General features: G+C 39.7%; 1 protein-coding gene across 2 annotated transcripts in view; it reads right to left on the minus strand.

The window, feature by feature from the left end:
* Positions 1-14,200, minus strand: part of LOC124363191 (cytosolic carboxypeptidase Nna1-like) — a 49,828-nt gene extending 35,628 nt beyond the window's left edge. For both annotated transcript variants that reach the window (XM_046818344.1, XM_046818345.1), the window contains exons 1-5: positions 13,763-14,200; positions 10,797-10,949; positions 8,068-8,294; positions 6,536-6,682; positions 6,238-6,376 (exon numbers count right to left, since the gene is read on the minus strand). In XM_046818344.1, the coding sequence (XP_046674300.1) occupies positions 6,238-6,376; positions 6,536-6,682; positions 8,068-8,294; positions 10,797-10,949; positions 13,763-13,948 (852 nt within the window). In that variant the 5' untranslated portion in view covers positions 13,949-14,200. The remainder of the gene's footprint in view (positions 1-6,237; positions 6,377-6,535; positions 6,683-8,067; positions 8,295-10,796; positions 10,950-13,762) is intronic.
* Between the last annotated feature and the right edge of the window lie 517 nt (positions 14,201-14,717).

Here is a 14,717-nt window from a genome sequence, read left to right on the forward strand (position 1 = left end):
AGCACTACTGCCAGCGAACGGCACAGTAGTCTCAGCTTGCTGTACTCAGACTTCACTGGGTGGTTCTGTACAACAGTTACACAACATTATTCTATATTACAGCACTACTGCCAGCGAACGGCACAGTAGTCTCAGCTTGCTGTACTCAGACTTCACTGGGTGGTTCTGTACAACAGTTACACAACATTATTCTATATTACAGCACTACTGCCAGCGAACGGCACAGTAGTCTCAGCTTGCTGTACTCAGACTTCACTGGGTGGTTCTGTACAACAGTTACACAACATTATTCTATATTACAGCACTACTGCCAGCGAACGGCACAGTAGTCTCAGCTTGCTGTACTCAGACTTCACTGGGTGGTTCTGTACAACAGTTACACAACATTATTCTATATTACAGCACTACTGCCAGCGAACGGCACAGTAGTCTCAGCTTGCTGTACTCAGACTTCACTGGGTGGTTCTGTACAACAGTTACACAACATTATTCTATATTACAGCACTACTGCCAGCGAACGGCACAGTAGTCTCAGCTTGCTGTACTCAGACTTCACTGGGTGGTTCTGTACAACAGTTACACAACATTATTCTATATTACAGCACTACTGCCAGCGAACGGCACAGTAGTCTCAGCTTGCTGTACTCAGACTTCACTGGGTGGTTCTGTACAACAGTTACACAACATTATTCTATATTACAGCACTACTGCCAGCGAACGGCACAGTAGTCTCAGCTTGCTGTACTCAGACTTCACTGGGTGGTTCTGTACAACAGTTACACAACATTATTCTATATTACAGCACTACTGCCAGCGAACGGCACAGTAGTCTCAGCTTGCTGTACTCAGACTTCACTGGGTGGTTCTGTACAACAGTTACACAACATTATTCTATATTACAGCACTACTGCCAGCGAACGGCACAGTAGTCTCAGCTTGCTGTACTCAGACTTCACTGGGTGGTTCTGTACAACAGTTACACAACATTATTCTATATTACAGCACTACTGCCAGCGAACGGCACAGTAGTCTCAGCTTGCTGTACTCAGACTTCACTGGGTGGTTCTGTACAACAGTTACACAACATTATTCTATATTACAGCACTACTGCCAGCGAACGGCACAGTAGTCTCAGCTTGCTGTACTCAGACTTCACTGGGTGGTTCTGTACAACAGTTACACAACATTATTCTATATTACAGCACTACTGCCAGCGAACGGCACAGTAGTCTCAGCTTGCTGTACTCAGACTTCACTGGGTGGTTCTGTACAACAGTTACACAACATTATTCTATATTACAGCACTACTGCCAGCGAACGGCACAGTAGTCTCAGCTTGCTGTACTCAGACTTCACTGGGTGGTTCTGTACAACAGTTACACAACATTATTCTATATTACAGCACTACTGCCAGCGAACGGCACAGTAGTCTCAGCTTGCTGTACTCAGACTTCACTGGGTGGTTCTGTACAACAGTTACACAACATTATTCTATATTACAGCACTACTGCCAGCGAACGGCACAGTAGTCTCAGCTTGCTGTACTCAGACTTCACTGGGTGGTTCTGTACAACAGTTACACAACATTATTCTATATTACAGCACTACTGCCAGCGAACGGCACAGTAGTCTCAGCTTGCTGTACTCAGACTTCACTGGGTGGTTCTGTACAACAGTTACACAACATTATTCTATATTACAGCACTACTGCCAGCGAACGGCACAGTAGTCTCAGCTTGCTGTACTCAGACTTCACTGGGTGGTTCTGTACAACAGTTACACAACATTATTCTATATTACAGCACTACTGCCAGCGAACGGCACAGTAGTCTCAGCTTGCTGTACTCAGACTTCACTGGGTGGTTCTGTACAACAGTTACACAACATTATTCTATATTACAGCACTACTGCCAGCGAACGGCACAGTAGTCTCAGCTTGCTGTACTCAGACTTCACTGGGTGGTTCTGTACAACAGTTACACAACATTATTCTATATTACAGCACTACTGCCAGCGAACGGCACAGTAGTCTCAGCTTGCTGTACTCAGACTTCACTGGGTGGTTCTGTACAACAGTTACACAACATTATTCTATATTACAGCACTACTGCCAGCGAACGACACAGTAGTCTCAGCTTGCTGTACTCAGACTTCACTGGGTGGTTCTGTACAACAGTTACACAACATTATTCTATATTACAGCACTACTGCCAGCGAACGGCACAGTAGTCTCAGCTTGCTGTACTCAGACTTCACTGGGTGGTTCTGTACAACAGTTACACAACATTATTCTATATTACAGCACTACTGCCAGCGAACGGCACAGTAGTCTCAGCTTGCTGTACTCAGACTTCACTGGGTGGTTCTGTACAACAGTTACACAACATTATTCTATATTACAGCACTACTGCCAGCGAACGGCACAGTAGTCTCAGCTTGCTGTACTCAGACTTCACTGGGTGGTTCTGTACAACAGTTACACAACATTATTCTATATTACAGCACTACTGCCAGCGAACGGCACAGTAGTCTCAGCTTGCTGTACTCAGACTTCACTGGGTGGTTCTGTACAACAGTTACACAACATTATTCTATATTACAGCACTACTGCCAGCGAACGGCACAGTAGTCTCAGCTTGCTGTACTCAGACTTCACTGGGTGGTTCTGTACAACAGTTACACAACATTATTCTATATTACAGCACTACTGCCAGCGAACGGCACAGTAGTCTCAGCTTGCTGTACTCAGACTTCACTGGGTGGTTCTGTACAACAGTTACACAACATTATTCTATATTACAGCACTACTGCCAGCGAACGGCACAGTAGTCTCAGCTTGCTGTACTTCAGACTTCACTGGGTTGGTTCTGTACAACAGTTACACAACATTATTCTATATTAGCACTACTACCACCAGTGTCAATATCTGTCATAAGGGAAGTAGCAGTCTCTAACAATAAAATGTTAGTGCTTTCCAGAGAAAAAAATGATTCCATTTGTTTTATGATGGGTGAACAAGTTTAATTTTCTATAAAACACAATAAATTATATCAAGAAGTATTTTTTTCTCTTAGGACAAGTAGCTTGGACTTAGTCCTTAAAGGACTTTTGCACTGTTTACAGAGTTACAGAATATTCTGGATGGGTACCGTTGGGGGTCAGATCTATGAAGAAGGATTTTGTGCATTAATTTCAGTCATGTCTCCTTGGAAAAAGGATAAACCAGTTTTGTACCAGTCTCTCTAGTCTAAGCAGGTAGAGGGTGATACTCCCTTTTTTCTAGGCTAGCAACAGCCCTTAATACTTACGGAGCTCCACCAACTCCAACAGTCATCTCCCACAGTAGACTAGATCTATCTAATTACCCTTGCACCCCAGAATGCCGACATTCGCGGTTAGTGATGTGCCACTCCTGGACATCCATAATGTTGCCCAGATTTAAGTGACACATTGGTTTTTGCTGTGCCCAGTGTGGGTTTAACTGGAAGGTATAAACAAGCCAGAAGTGCACTCTCCTAAGGATATGTCAAGCAGTTAAACCCAAGAAAAAGGTTTATCAACCCAGGTGAAAAACATGTAAACCAAACTGAAGGAGTCTGAATTAGTAGAGTGGCATTTCCACTGGTAATTGTGGAATCTCGCAACATCTAAATTACCTATTCCTTTTTTAATACAAGGACAACGGAAGAAAAATCTCTGAACTCTAGCATCAGACATTCCATAAAATTCTGACATTCACATTATACACTAGTCCTCTTGGATACAAGAACGTAGCCAGGACAAAATTTTAAAGGGGGGCTCAAGAAGACTGATATTTTCCTGTAGTGGACAGAAAGTAAGGCAAGTGCAGTCAACTGCTCATTCCCCATTTTATTCCTTAGAAGGTTCTTGACCCCTTTCAATGTTGAAAATGGTCTTTCAGTAGTACATGTCCGTCATACAGACATGTTCTATATCCCTTCCAGCGCATAGAACAACCCTTTACACCAAGAAGCCTTCCTATAGCGGTGCAAGACTCTTTTTAACATGCTTCCAGAAAACTTCAAAACATGTGACTCTAAAACTCTGAAGAAAAGACTGCACAGCCTGTTGATAAACTCTACAATTTATAGTTTGAATGAGTTTTTTAATTCTGTTAATGCTATTATTTAAGACATGTATGTGTATGTATATGCATTCATATATTTTCTCCTCATATATATTTTATTTTACAGAAATGTTAGTTAATATCAAATTTTAAAGATATTTTCTCTTTGCATTTATAATAGTTTTTAAACTAGTTTACCTACTTCTTGATGACATCAATTTTTACTGCATGTGTTGACTCTGTAACCATTCTTGATGAATGTGTGAATAAAGATATTATTGAATTGAATTGAATACTGAATTATTTAGATAATAATAATCGTATACTAAAAAAGTAATTTAAAAAATAAAAATGTTGGGGGTCCGGAACCCTTGGACCCCCCACTGGCTAGGTCCTTGCCTAGTATAATTTCTGAGACTGATGGTGTATGTTTGTGAAGCTGGTGATGAGGATGCTTTCAGATTCATTTGGAGTCTGCACAAATGTTTTAAATGGCATGGAACTTAATAAATATGTCTAGATAAATGTTGGATTTTGAAGGGACACAATTTAGCATTGAATTTGAATTTTAGATGCCTAAAAATAATAGCCAATACAAGGAACTAAATTATGTATTTCAGACTATACACAGAACATTGACCTGTAACTAATAACACTTGTTGAGAATATCTCCAGTCTCCCACTGTCTCTGGTGCATGTGACACGTGTTGTGTAGTTCGCCTGGTTCTGTGCAGTGACATTGTTTGGAACCATTCTTATTGTACCAGTGTGAAGCTATATGCTTAGCTCTCTGACAAACAACTTTTTCTGTTGTTAACTTTGATTGTGGCAAGTTCATCCCCACATATTGATTAGTTTATAACTTTGTGATAAATCAAGAATTTTCTGATCTTTCTATGACACAGGATGCATAAGATTGCAAGCAATATTTCAAGTTTATTTCTATTTCATTCTCGAGATGTCCTATGGACAGATATGAAGGCATACAATCAGACAGAAAAGCTAATTTTTACATTGCCCAGAAGAGAAATGGAAATTATTCATCCTATTGTCATAGGCTTCAATGACGCTCAGCCAAATTCCAAGGTTGGACATGCACCATCATAGAACTAATTTTTGTCTCATAGAAATGAAATTTCATGCAAAATTTAAAGTCTACTGGTAAAATCCTTCTTGAGATCTTGACAAATTTACGTTTTTGTTCATTAAATCGAATTCAATAACAGTGTTTGAGTAATAAAAGTTTAAACACTTTTCTTTTTACTCTGTGTCACCAAAATATGTGTTTGGGTATTTAGTTGCCCAACATATCTTAATATGTCACATCATTGCGTATGCTTATATTCAGTTTGTTTACCAAATTATATTTTATTCTGCTATTATCAAGTTGCCATCTCTGTTACTCATTTTAAAACCATGGAAAAATGTTCGCAAACGCTTAGCCAAATCTCATGGAATGACAAAAACCATCATCGAACTCAGTGTTGCCTGCATAGAAATGAAGTTTCGTGCAAAATTAAAAGTCTTTAGCTTAGTTAGTTTTCGAGATGTCGTGCAGACAGACAGACATACAGACAGACAGAAATACGATTTTTTCAGTCTCTCGAGTGATAGGCTTCGCTAACGCTCAGCCAATTATGAGTCAATTCATTGTTAGTATACTATAGATAGACCGCTCGCAAAGAAACCTGCGCAGAAGCAAATATCTGAACAGCCGCGCAGGAGGGGTCTCCCCTACAGTGATGGGGAGTGGGACAAACATTTCCTCGTCTGTTTTATCAGCTGTGTGGATCTTGTCTCGTCTTTGGATCAAAGCCATTTTTTTCACACTGCAGCTACTTACCTATTCCATAAGTATATTGTATTTTTGTGTGTAAAGGTCTGTACAAGCGTAAAATATTAATTGAACACTTTAATTTAGCCATAGATGTATCCAGGGAGCTAGCGTTTTGGTGTGAGGTTAGCCGCTAAGTGGCGGTGGCCAGGTCAGGGGATAGAGCAAGCGGGCGAGTGCCGAGCAGTGGTGGGGATACTGGGAGAGGGCGTCATCACAGCGGCGGAGGGGTATTTACCCCACCCTGCGTGAACTAAAATCACCTAGTGTCTTTTTGTAAGCGGTTTACCTATAATACCTACATCTACTGCAATACCTGCAGTTTGATTAGGTAGTCTTGAAGGTCTGTGTAGGTGTATGGGTAGCACTGTGCGAGATACACCGTGTCATTGTCGTGTGGAAACTCCAAGTTGAACGACAGAGTGAAGCTCGGGTACTGGTCTTCTTCTCCATTCCTAATAAGGGACGTTGTGATGTAAGTGAATTGCACTACACTTAAAAAGAATATTTGTAGTACACAGTATATTTCAATTTACATTATCAATGCATCTATGAATTTGAATTGTAGGTCAAACAATTGATGAAGGTATGTGTGGTGGTGAATGCTTACTAACTGGGGTTCATTCTTGAAGTAAGTGATGTTCTCGCCACATCTTCGCCAGCCGATGCCGTTCACCAGAGCGTCTTTGTTGGAGTACAACAGCGGCTTCATACCCGCACAGTACAAGCTCTCAGCTTTGGTCAGGTTCACTATGGAAAATCTGGAACATTTCCCATTAAAGCTATGTGTGCAACTGTACAGAATTACTTTCCTCTCTTATACACAGTTACCTTTAATAACAGCGCGACTAGCTCTTCTTTGGACAGCTTCAGTTAATATTTGTTACACAGAAACTGCCTATAATAAACAATTGCCTGTATAGGCGAGTTGAAGTGGCGGAGCTTTCTTGTGATTGGCTGAAGATTGACCAACCACCGACCAGTTTTAATCAAAATGGCTTCTTTATCTCCGGTTGCCAGCTTTTAGATAATTTCACGCTATCTTATTAAGACAAGATAATATCCATGCATGAATAATAAGACAGGACGTTTATTAGTACTCACACGAATGAGTGAACACATTACACACATGATACATCATGATACGTGAAAATCGGCCATAGCCAAACACGATTTCAAGAACAGACACGGAACAGAATTTTACGAGAAACAAGCACTTGGGAAAGTTCCCTTTTATTATTCAAGGATATAATAGAAACTTTAGAAGTAATCAAGAATAATCATGATTATTTTACAATTTACATAAACATAAGATATGCATTAAGTTAAGGTTTCCACCAAAAATCTAAGTGCTTTTTGGAGGTTTCGTTCTATTAGGACAAGAAGCTTATAAATTGCACTTAGTCCTAAAAGGACCTTTACGCTGCTTCTGGAATGACAGGATATTCTGGACTGATAAGGTAAGGGGAAGGAACCGTCTCTTGTCGAAATCCACGAGGAAGGATTTTGGGTATAATCCAGGCCAGCTCTGTACCAGCTTTTTCAGTCCAAAGGCAGGGGGGGGGCAATCCCTTATTTTTAGGCTAGCAGATGCCTCACCAACTCCAACAGTCATCCCCCGCAATAGACTAGACATAACGATCTACCCTTGCACTCCAATAACTCCAATACATTTACGGTTAGTGATGTGCTACACCTGGGAATCCAAAGGTTTCCCAGATTTAAGCGACTCATGGGTTTTTGCTGCAACCAGTGTAGGAAGGTTTAAGCCAGCTAAAAGTGAACACTTCCGGGGGTTTCGAGTTTAAACTCAATGACTTACTTCACATCTGTATTTAGGACGATGGTTTTTTATCAAAGCTTGCTGTATACAATTAGTGAACAGAGCTGGAACAGTTACGTAACTAAGTGCGGTAAAAGTGTTTGAAGGTTAACATTATTGTTTTGAGGTTAAAATCAAGATGGTCGCCAGTACTCACTTCACATCTGTAGGCTAGACGATGTTTTTTTTTTATCAAAGCTTGCTGTATACAATTAGTGAACAGAGCTGGGACAGTTACGTAACTAAGTGCGGTAAAATTGTTTGAAGTTTAACATTGTTCTTTTGAGGTTAAAAGCAAGATGGTCGCCCGCACAGATGGTTTACCTGTAAAGCAATCTCCGCCTGGTGTTCTCGACCCTGAAGTAGAACCACTGCATGTGTCTGTTGGTGTAGAGATCGGTCCGCAGAGAGAGCTCGTAGTACGTGTCAGTGATCTTCACAGCCTTCGCCAAATTCCCAGACTCGAACCTCGACTCGAACCTGAGGTCGTCTTCTTTGTCTGACATAGACGGGAGGAAAAACCTGCTCCCGCCTACACTGGAACGACTAAACTAGAAGAAAAACTTTATTTGCAAAGTTGAATTTGTGTCCTCACCTTTTCTTTTTGTTTACAGAGTAAACATCCCAGGTAGCTAAGTGGGTATATCTGATCTTATCATCACAGAAACTTGGATTCAAACAGGTTTGGGGTGGATACAGCTTTTTCACACGATAACAAATAATAACCTGAGGTTATCCTTGAGTATTATGTTAAAAGCATGTCCAAAGACTTTTGGCCTGTTTAAAATTTTACAAAAACAAATCTGTTTGGTACTGAAGTATCCCAAAGTTAGAAAAAATAAAAACTTAGATGTTATATTCGGGCAAATAGCCCAAAAATTGTTTTTTGTAAATTATTAGTTGTATAGAATTTATTTTTGGTTGTGGCAAAAATGCCCGTATGTAGAAGAACTCTGAATTTTAAAATAGAGGACATTTTATAGTGGGAAGGGTTGATTAAATGTAATTGTTGAGTTTTATTATGACGCTGTGACAAACAACTCCTGGAATCTGGAATCAACATCCGTCTGAAGGAATAAAAATAGTTGGCGATGAAGAAGCTTGAATGAATCCTTTGCATCGTTTCAACATCAGGGACACGTAGATTACAAAATTAATTGCATTCTAGATGAATAGATGTTCTCATTGTTTTATCAGGTGCACAATTGAGTTGTACTTTATTTTGCAGTCTAGGTGTCTCCAATATCGAAACGATGCAAAGGATTCATTCAAGCTTCTTCATCATCGACTTTTTTATTCCTTCAGACGGATGTTGATTCCAGATTCCAGGAGTCGAGTGTGCCAGAGCGTCATATTTCAGACGCAGCACAGACCGGAATGTTGTCAACATTTACAGAATAATATTGTTAAAATCAACAGCAGTCAACATTTTAATTTTAATCCCTCAAGGGATACATTTGTTATTCGCATTTTTACTTGCAAATATAGTTACCAATCAATGAAACAATAATTTGAACGAGAAATAAGGTTCTCATACAAAGAAATTATGGATAGAAACTTACCACTATAGAGAATACAAAACCACACACACTGTGAAAACAATCCTTTATTTCATAAATTCAGATACAAGACAATAAATTCCCTGTCTGCACCAAAACAAACAACCAATGGCTTCTTGCCCAGTACTGAATTACCGAACTTGACCTCTTTGCAAAGTTGGTAAACACAATCAAATTCCCTTTACAGTGTTCGTTGTTTTATTTCCAATTTGTGGGGTACAACGAGGATGTACTTGCTGAGAGCTATTGTATACAAGAGCTGGAGTAGAAGCGAATCAATTCATATGTTCAGTACAGCATGTTGACACGTTGACACGTCCTGACACACGCACCAGGCACAGATTGGCGCGTACTTCTCTCTACTAATACTGTGTTCACTTTACTGCCGCAGAGTTCTCTCCCTCACTGACTGGTTCAACACTAAATTATACATTTGTATTATATACTCCACCTTTGGAAGTAGGGCGTCAAATCTATTCAGTGTTTGTTTAATAAATTAAAGTGAATTGAAGGTATTCTGGCTCCTTATGAGTAATTTATTCGCATAAAATAAAATTAAAAAAAACATTTATTTCCATCATGTTACAAAAAGATATATCGTAAGAGCACAATTTCCATTTGTAATACATTTTGTCTCTGAATCTGTGGCACCTGGTATTGAGAATCTTTCTGCGATTGAAGGATTTCTAATTGTGTGATTGTTGACTTTATCATTAAAAAGTCATAATTCTGTAAAAATTTAAAAATATTAGCATCTGTGCGTAAGAAAATGAGCCCCATTAATTCAAAATAAGTTTCTTACGGAAATAAGAAGTTTCAACATTTTGGTTATCCACGTAAAACGTAAAAAATGTATTGTCAGAACTGGGACCAAACTTATAAATATGGATAAAGTGCGTATTAATTTAAAATACGTTCCTTGGGGAAATATGAAGTTTCAACATTTTTGTTACCTGAAACGTACAAAAATAAATTTTCAGAACTGGGGCAAAAACGTATAAATATAGATAAAGTTCGTAGTGGTGAAATGAAATAAAGCAAATCTTTATTACCATCATGTTACAATAAAATACAAAAAGATATATTGTAGGGGAACAATTTTCGATTTATAATATATAACTACTTTCTAATTAAAAAGTCATAACTATAAAATATTAAATGTTGATGCTTGATGCGAAAGCACTACTTGTGCGTAAAAGAATGAGTTCCATTAGTTCAAAATAAGTTTCTTACGGAAATAAGAAGTTTCAACATTTTGGTTATCCACGTAAAACTTAAAAAAATGTATTGTCAGAACAGGGACCAAACGTATACATATAAATAAAGTGCGTAGTGGTCAAACAGAAAATACAGTATAAGGTTATAAAAGTGACGCAGTAAGTAAACATTCTTATCGGTGGATCGAGATAAGAAGTAAACAAAAGAACGGACGGACAACTAAGTCAGGATAATGCTTCACATAGCCTCACAAATAATTACGACAAAGTAACTTACATAATTGACAGCGCTCATAGGATAGTATTGGAAGACAATGGTGCCAGCTTCTTCTCCCACAGGCTTGGGTTGGATTTCTCTTCCAGAAGGTTGGTAATACTGTTCTGGCATTGGAGGCAAGTATTCTATGTGTTGTATTCTTTCTTCTAACACCTGAAATTGTTTGACAGAACCTGTCAACTCCGTGACAGTTTGAAGTAATCTTTGTGGATATAAATATATTATTATATTATCCAGGATCCAAACTCACTATCTTCAATCGACATGATAATTAAAGGCATTAAAAGTAGATCATTCAGGTATTTTGTAATCAGGCGCTAATAAGAAAGCGGCAAGAGATAACAATATGAATTTTTACAGTATGTACACGAGTGATAGCTTCAAGGAGTCACATTTTTTATTCATAAAAATATTTAAAAACATTACATTTTCTTAAATTATATTTAATTGAAATAATAAATTCTCTATACGTCATAAATGAATAAAAATGTTTATTATCATTTTTATTTTCAGCAAATATAATTTGCTGCCTAATAAGTGGTGGATTCACAGGAGGGGCCAAGGGGCCATGGATTTTGAAAAAAGATTATGTAAACAAACTTTAACTCCCTTATTGCAACCATATAATATAGATAACTTGAACTAAACTTCAAGCATGAGTACATTATTTCTAAACAATTTTATTTTTTGTTGTATCGAAATGCTTATAACCTGTTGTAGTAAAGACAATGGTAAACTAACACCAAGGAGGACCCTTCGAAAACCGGTACCCCTTAACCTGATTAAAAAAATGTCTAAAATTGTATACTTTAAATAATTTTAATTTAATGTGCAGTCATAAAAGACACTTCTACTTTCTTCAAGCTGAGAAATTATCTAAAGAACTTGGATTCAACATAAAAAATTTCTTCCAAAGCCAAAACTGATTGTGCCAACCCAAACACACCCCTACAGCCAACGTCGTAGTGTAGCGGGTACAACGGTTATCGCAAGATAACCAAATCAAGCAACGTCGAGCGTGGCTGCTGCTTGGATGGATGGATGGCCGCTGAGCTATCCTGTCCTTGCAAGCAGCCCGCCTGCCCGGCCATTGGTGGTGGTTCAGAAGTCACCTTTAAGCCGTTGGTCCCCAGGTTAAGTGTTAGAGAGGACTTCTCAGCCCTAACTTCGCCTGGTAAAATAACTTTACTTAACAGCTGATTTCGGTAAGCTTCACTTTCTGCCTGCTGAGTCATCAGCTTGTGCCATGGAGTTCACAAACTAATTATTTTGAAATGTAAGTTATTGAAATTATAATTTTTCTCCATGACAAAATAAAGGAAATGAGCTTAACTCGGCATAAATTTGAATTGTTGCAGTTCAATGTTAGCGTTAAACTGAACTAAATAAAAATAAACAAAACTGGTAATTTCACATCGGAAACAATTCATGGGTCGAAAGGGCAGCCCGACAGCTAAGGAATGCGCGTGCGAGAATCCTTGGTCGGCAGGAGACACTTCTTGAGTGCCGTACTAGTGCAAATCCTCAATGACAAACAAATATAAATCACCACGGTCTATAATACATACAAGTATATCGTCCAGAAGTTGAGAACAAATTTGCATTGTATAAGCACACGACCTGTTTTCCCACTGAAAGCAATGGATAAAATTATATTAAGAATGAAATCAATCGTTATCTGCGCTAGTTTTGGTAAAGGTCGAAATAAAAAGGTATCAAAAGGGTTAACAATATGAAATGATGAATTTTTTTCTTCACATAATATTTTCTTAACTAGACACACACCGAACCAATCGCCGAGAACGTTAAACACGTAAAATTAGAGTCAGATAACCACTACAGTCTCTGAAAGGTGCCAATTTCAGTCTCTTTACCTAGTTGTCTGACAATAAATAACAATCGCCTAACGATCGGTTTAAAATGTATAAAGCTAGGAAAAATATAATATGAAACTGCATCGTTTCATATGTTTAACCCTTTCAAGGCCCTCCAATTTCGGTCTCCACCAAAACTAGCATGGCTGAAGATCGATTTCGTTCTTAGCAAAAACTCCTTATCGAATATAAGAAAACCACGTTATCTCCTTATACAGGAAAAATTCCCTCTTGGCTCCTAGACCATGATCCAGCTTTAATATTGTGTTTCTGGATTTTGTGACAGTAAAAGGTTGTACACAATTCAGAGGAACAAAATATACTGATGAATAGCAAAATATAACTGAAACGGAATTAACTAATAATAATAATAATGGTTATTGAAATCTAAAAATATAATTTAACGAATGATTAATAATTGTAAAAATAACAAGTGTTCCAGTTTGTGTAATGCAGTGTACTATTAGATAAACCGCTCCCAAAAAGCCTGCGCAAAAGCAGCCACGCGCAGGAGGGGCCCCCTCCAGTGGTGGGGAGTGTGACATGCATCTCCTTGTCTCTGTTTTATCAGCTGTGTGGATCGTGTCTCGCTCGCGCCATATTGTTTACACTGCAGCTACTTAGTATTTTTGGGTGTAGGCCTATACAAGCGTAAAATAGACGTATCCAGGGAGCTTGCGTTTTGGTGTGAGATTAACCGCTAAGTGGCGGTGGCCAGGTCAGGGGATAGAGCAAGCGGGCGAGTGCCGAGCAGTGGTGGGGATACTGGGAGAGTATCAAAGAGACGGAGCACCCTGTGTGAACTAAAATCGCCCTGAGTCTTATTGTAAGCGGTTTATCCATAGCGATGTTGTACTCTGGACGGAGTATAGTAAATTTAAATGTTTTCGATCATCTATAGTTTGTACAAAGTGACCTGTCTCCTGGACCCTCGGCTACCTGGGACTGGCCCGGGCCATTTCCTGGCAAAGTCATCCCCCCGCAACGACTCACCTACTATTAGCTTCCCCAATAAATAAACTTTTTTATCTTTTATCTAGACAGGGCATATTCTACAGACTATAGTACAGATCGCTAGGGGATACCCTTTACCTGGCACTCTGCGGGCCACCGTGCAGCCTGCTGAGGGCAGTCGAGTTCCTTGGGCAGGGCGAATAGTTCTCGAGGCTCCCGGAGCTTGGCGATGGGTCGCAATGTCCGGCTGTCAGTGTTTATCTCCACCTGGTTACTCTTGAGCGTGTTCTGTAGGAAACTGCTTAGATAGGAACCTGCGAACATATGATTGTACTACAGTTCTCGAGGCTCCCGGAGCTAGGCGATGGGTCGCAATGTCCGGCTGTCAGTGTTTATCTCCACCTGGTTACTCTTGAGCGTGTTCTGTAGGAAACTGCTTAGATAGGAACCTGCGAACATATGATTGTACTACAGTTCTCGAGGCTCCCGGAGCTTGGCGATGGGTCGCAATGTCCGGCTGTCAGTGTTTATCTCCACCTGGTTACTCTTGAGCGTGTTCTGTAGGAAACTGCTTAGATAGGAACCTGCGAACACATGATTGTACTACAGTTCTCGAGGCTCCCGGAGCTAGGCGATGGGCCGCAATGTCCGGCTGTCAGTGTTTATCTCCACCTGGTTACTCTTGAGCGTGTTCTGTAGGAAACTGCTTAGATAGGAACCTGCGAACATACGATTGTACTACAGTTCTCGAGGCTCCCGGAGCTAGGCGATGGGCCGCAATGTCCGGCTGTCAGTGTTTATCTCCACCTGGTTACTCTTGAGCGTGTTCTGTAGGAAACTGCTTAGATAGGAACCTGTGAACACATGATTGTACTACAGTTCTCGAGGCTCCCGGAGCTAGGCGATGGGTCGCAATGTCCGGCTGTCAGTGTTTATCTCCACCTGGTTACTCTTGAGCGTGTTCTGTAGGAAACTGCTTAGATAGGAACCTGCGAACATATGATTGTACTACAGTTCTCGAGGCTCCCGGAGCTTGGCGATGGGTCGCAATGTCCGGCTGTCAGTGTTTATCTCCACCTGGTTACTCTTGAGC

The sequence above is a fragment of the Homalodisca vitripennis genome, chromosome 5 (assembly GCF_021130785.1).
Source record: "Homalodisca vitripennis isolate AUS2020 chromosome 5, UT_GWSS_2.1, whole genome shotgun sequence".
Classification (NCBI taxonomy): Eukaryota; Metazoa; Arthropoda; class Insecta; order Hemiptera; family Cicadellidae; genus Homalodisca; species Homalodisca vitripennis.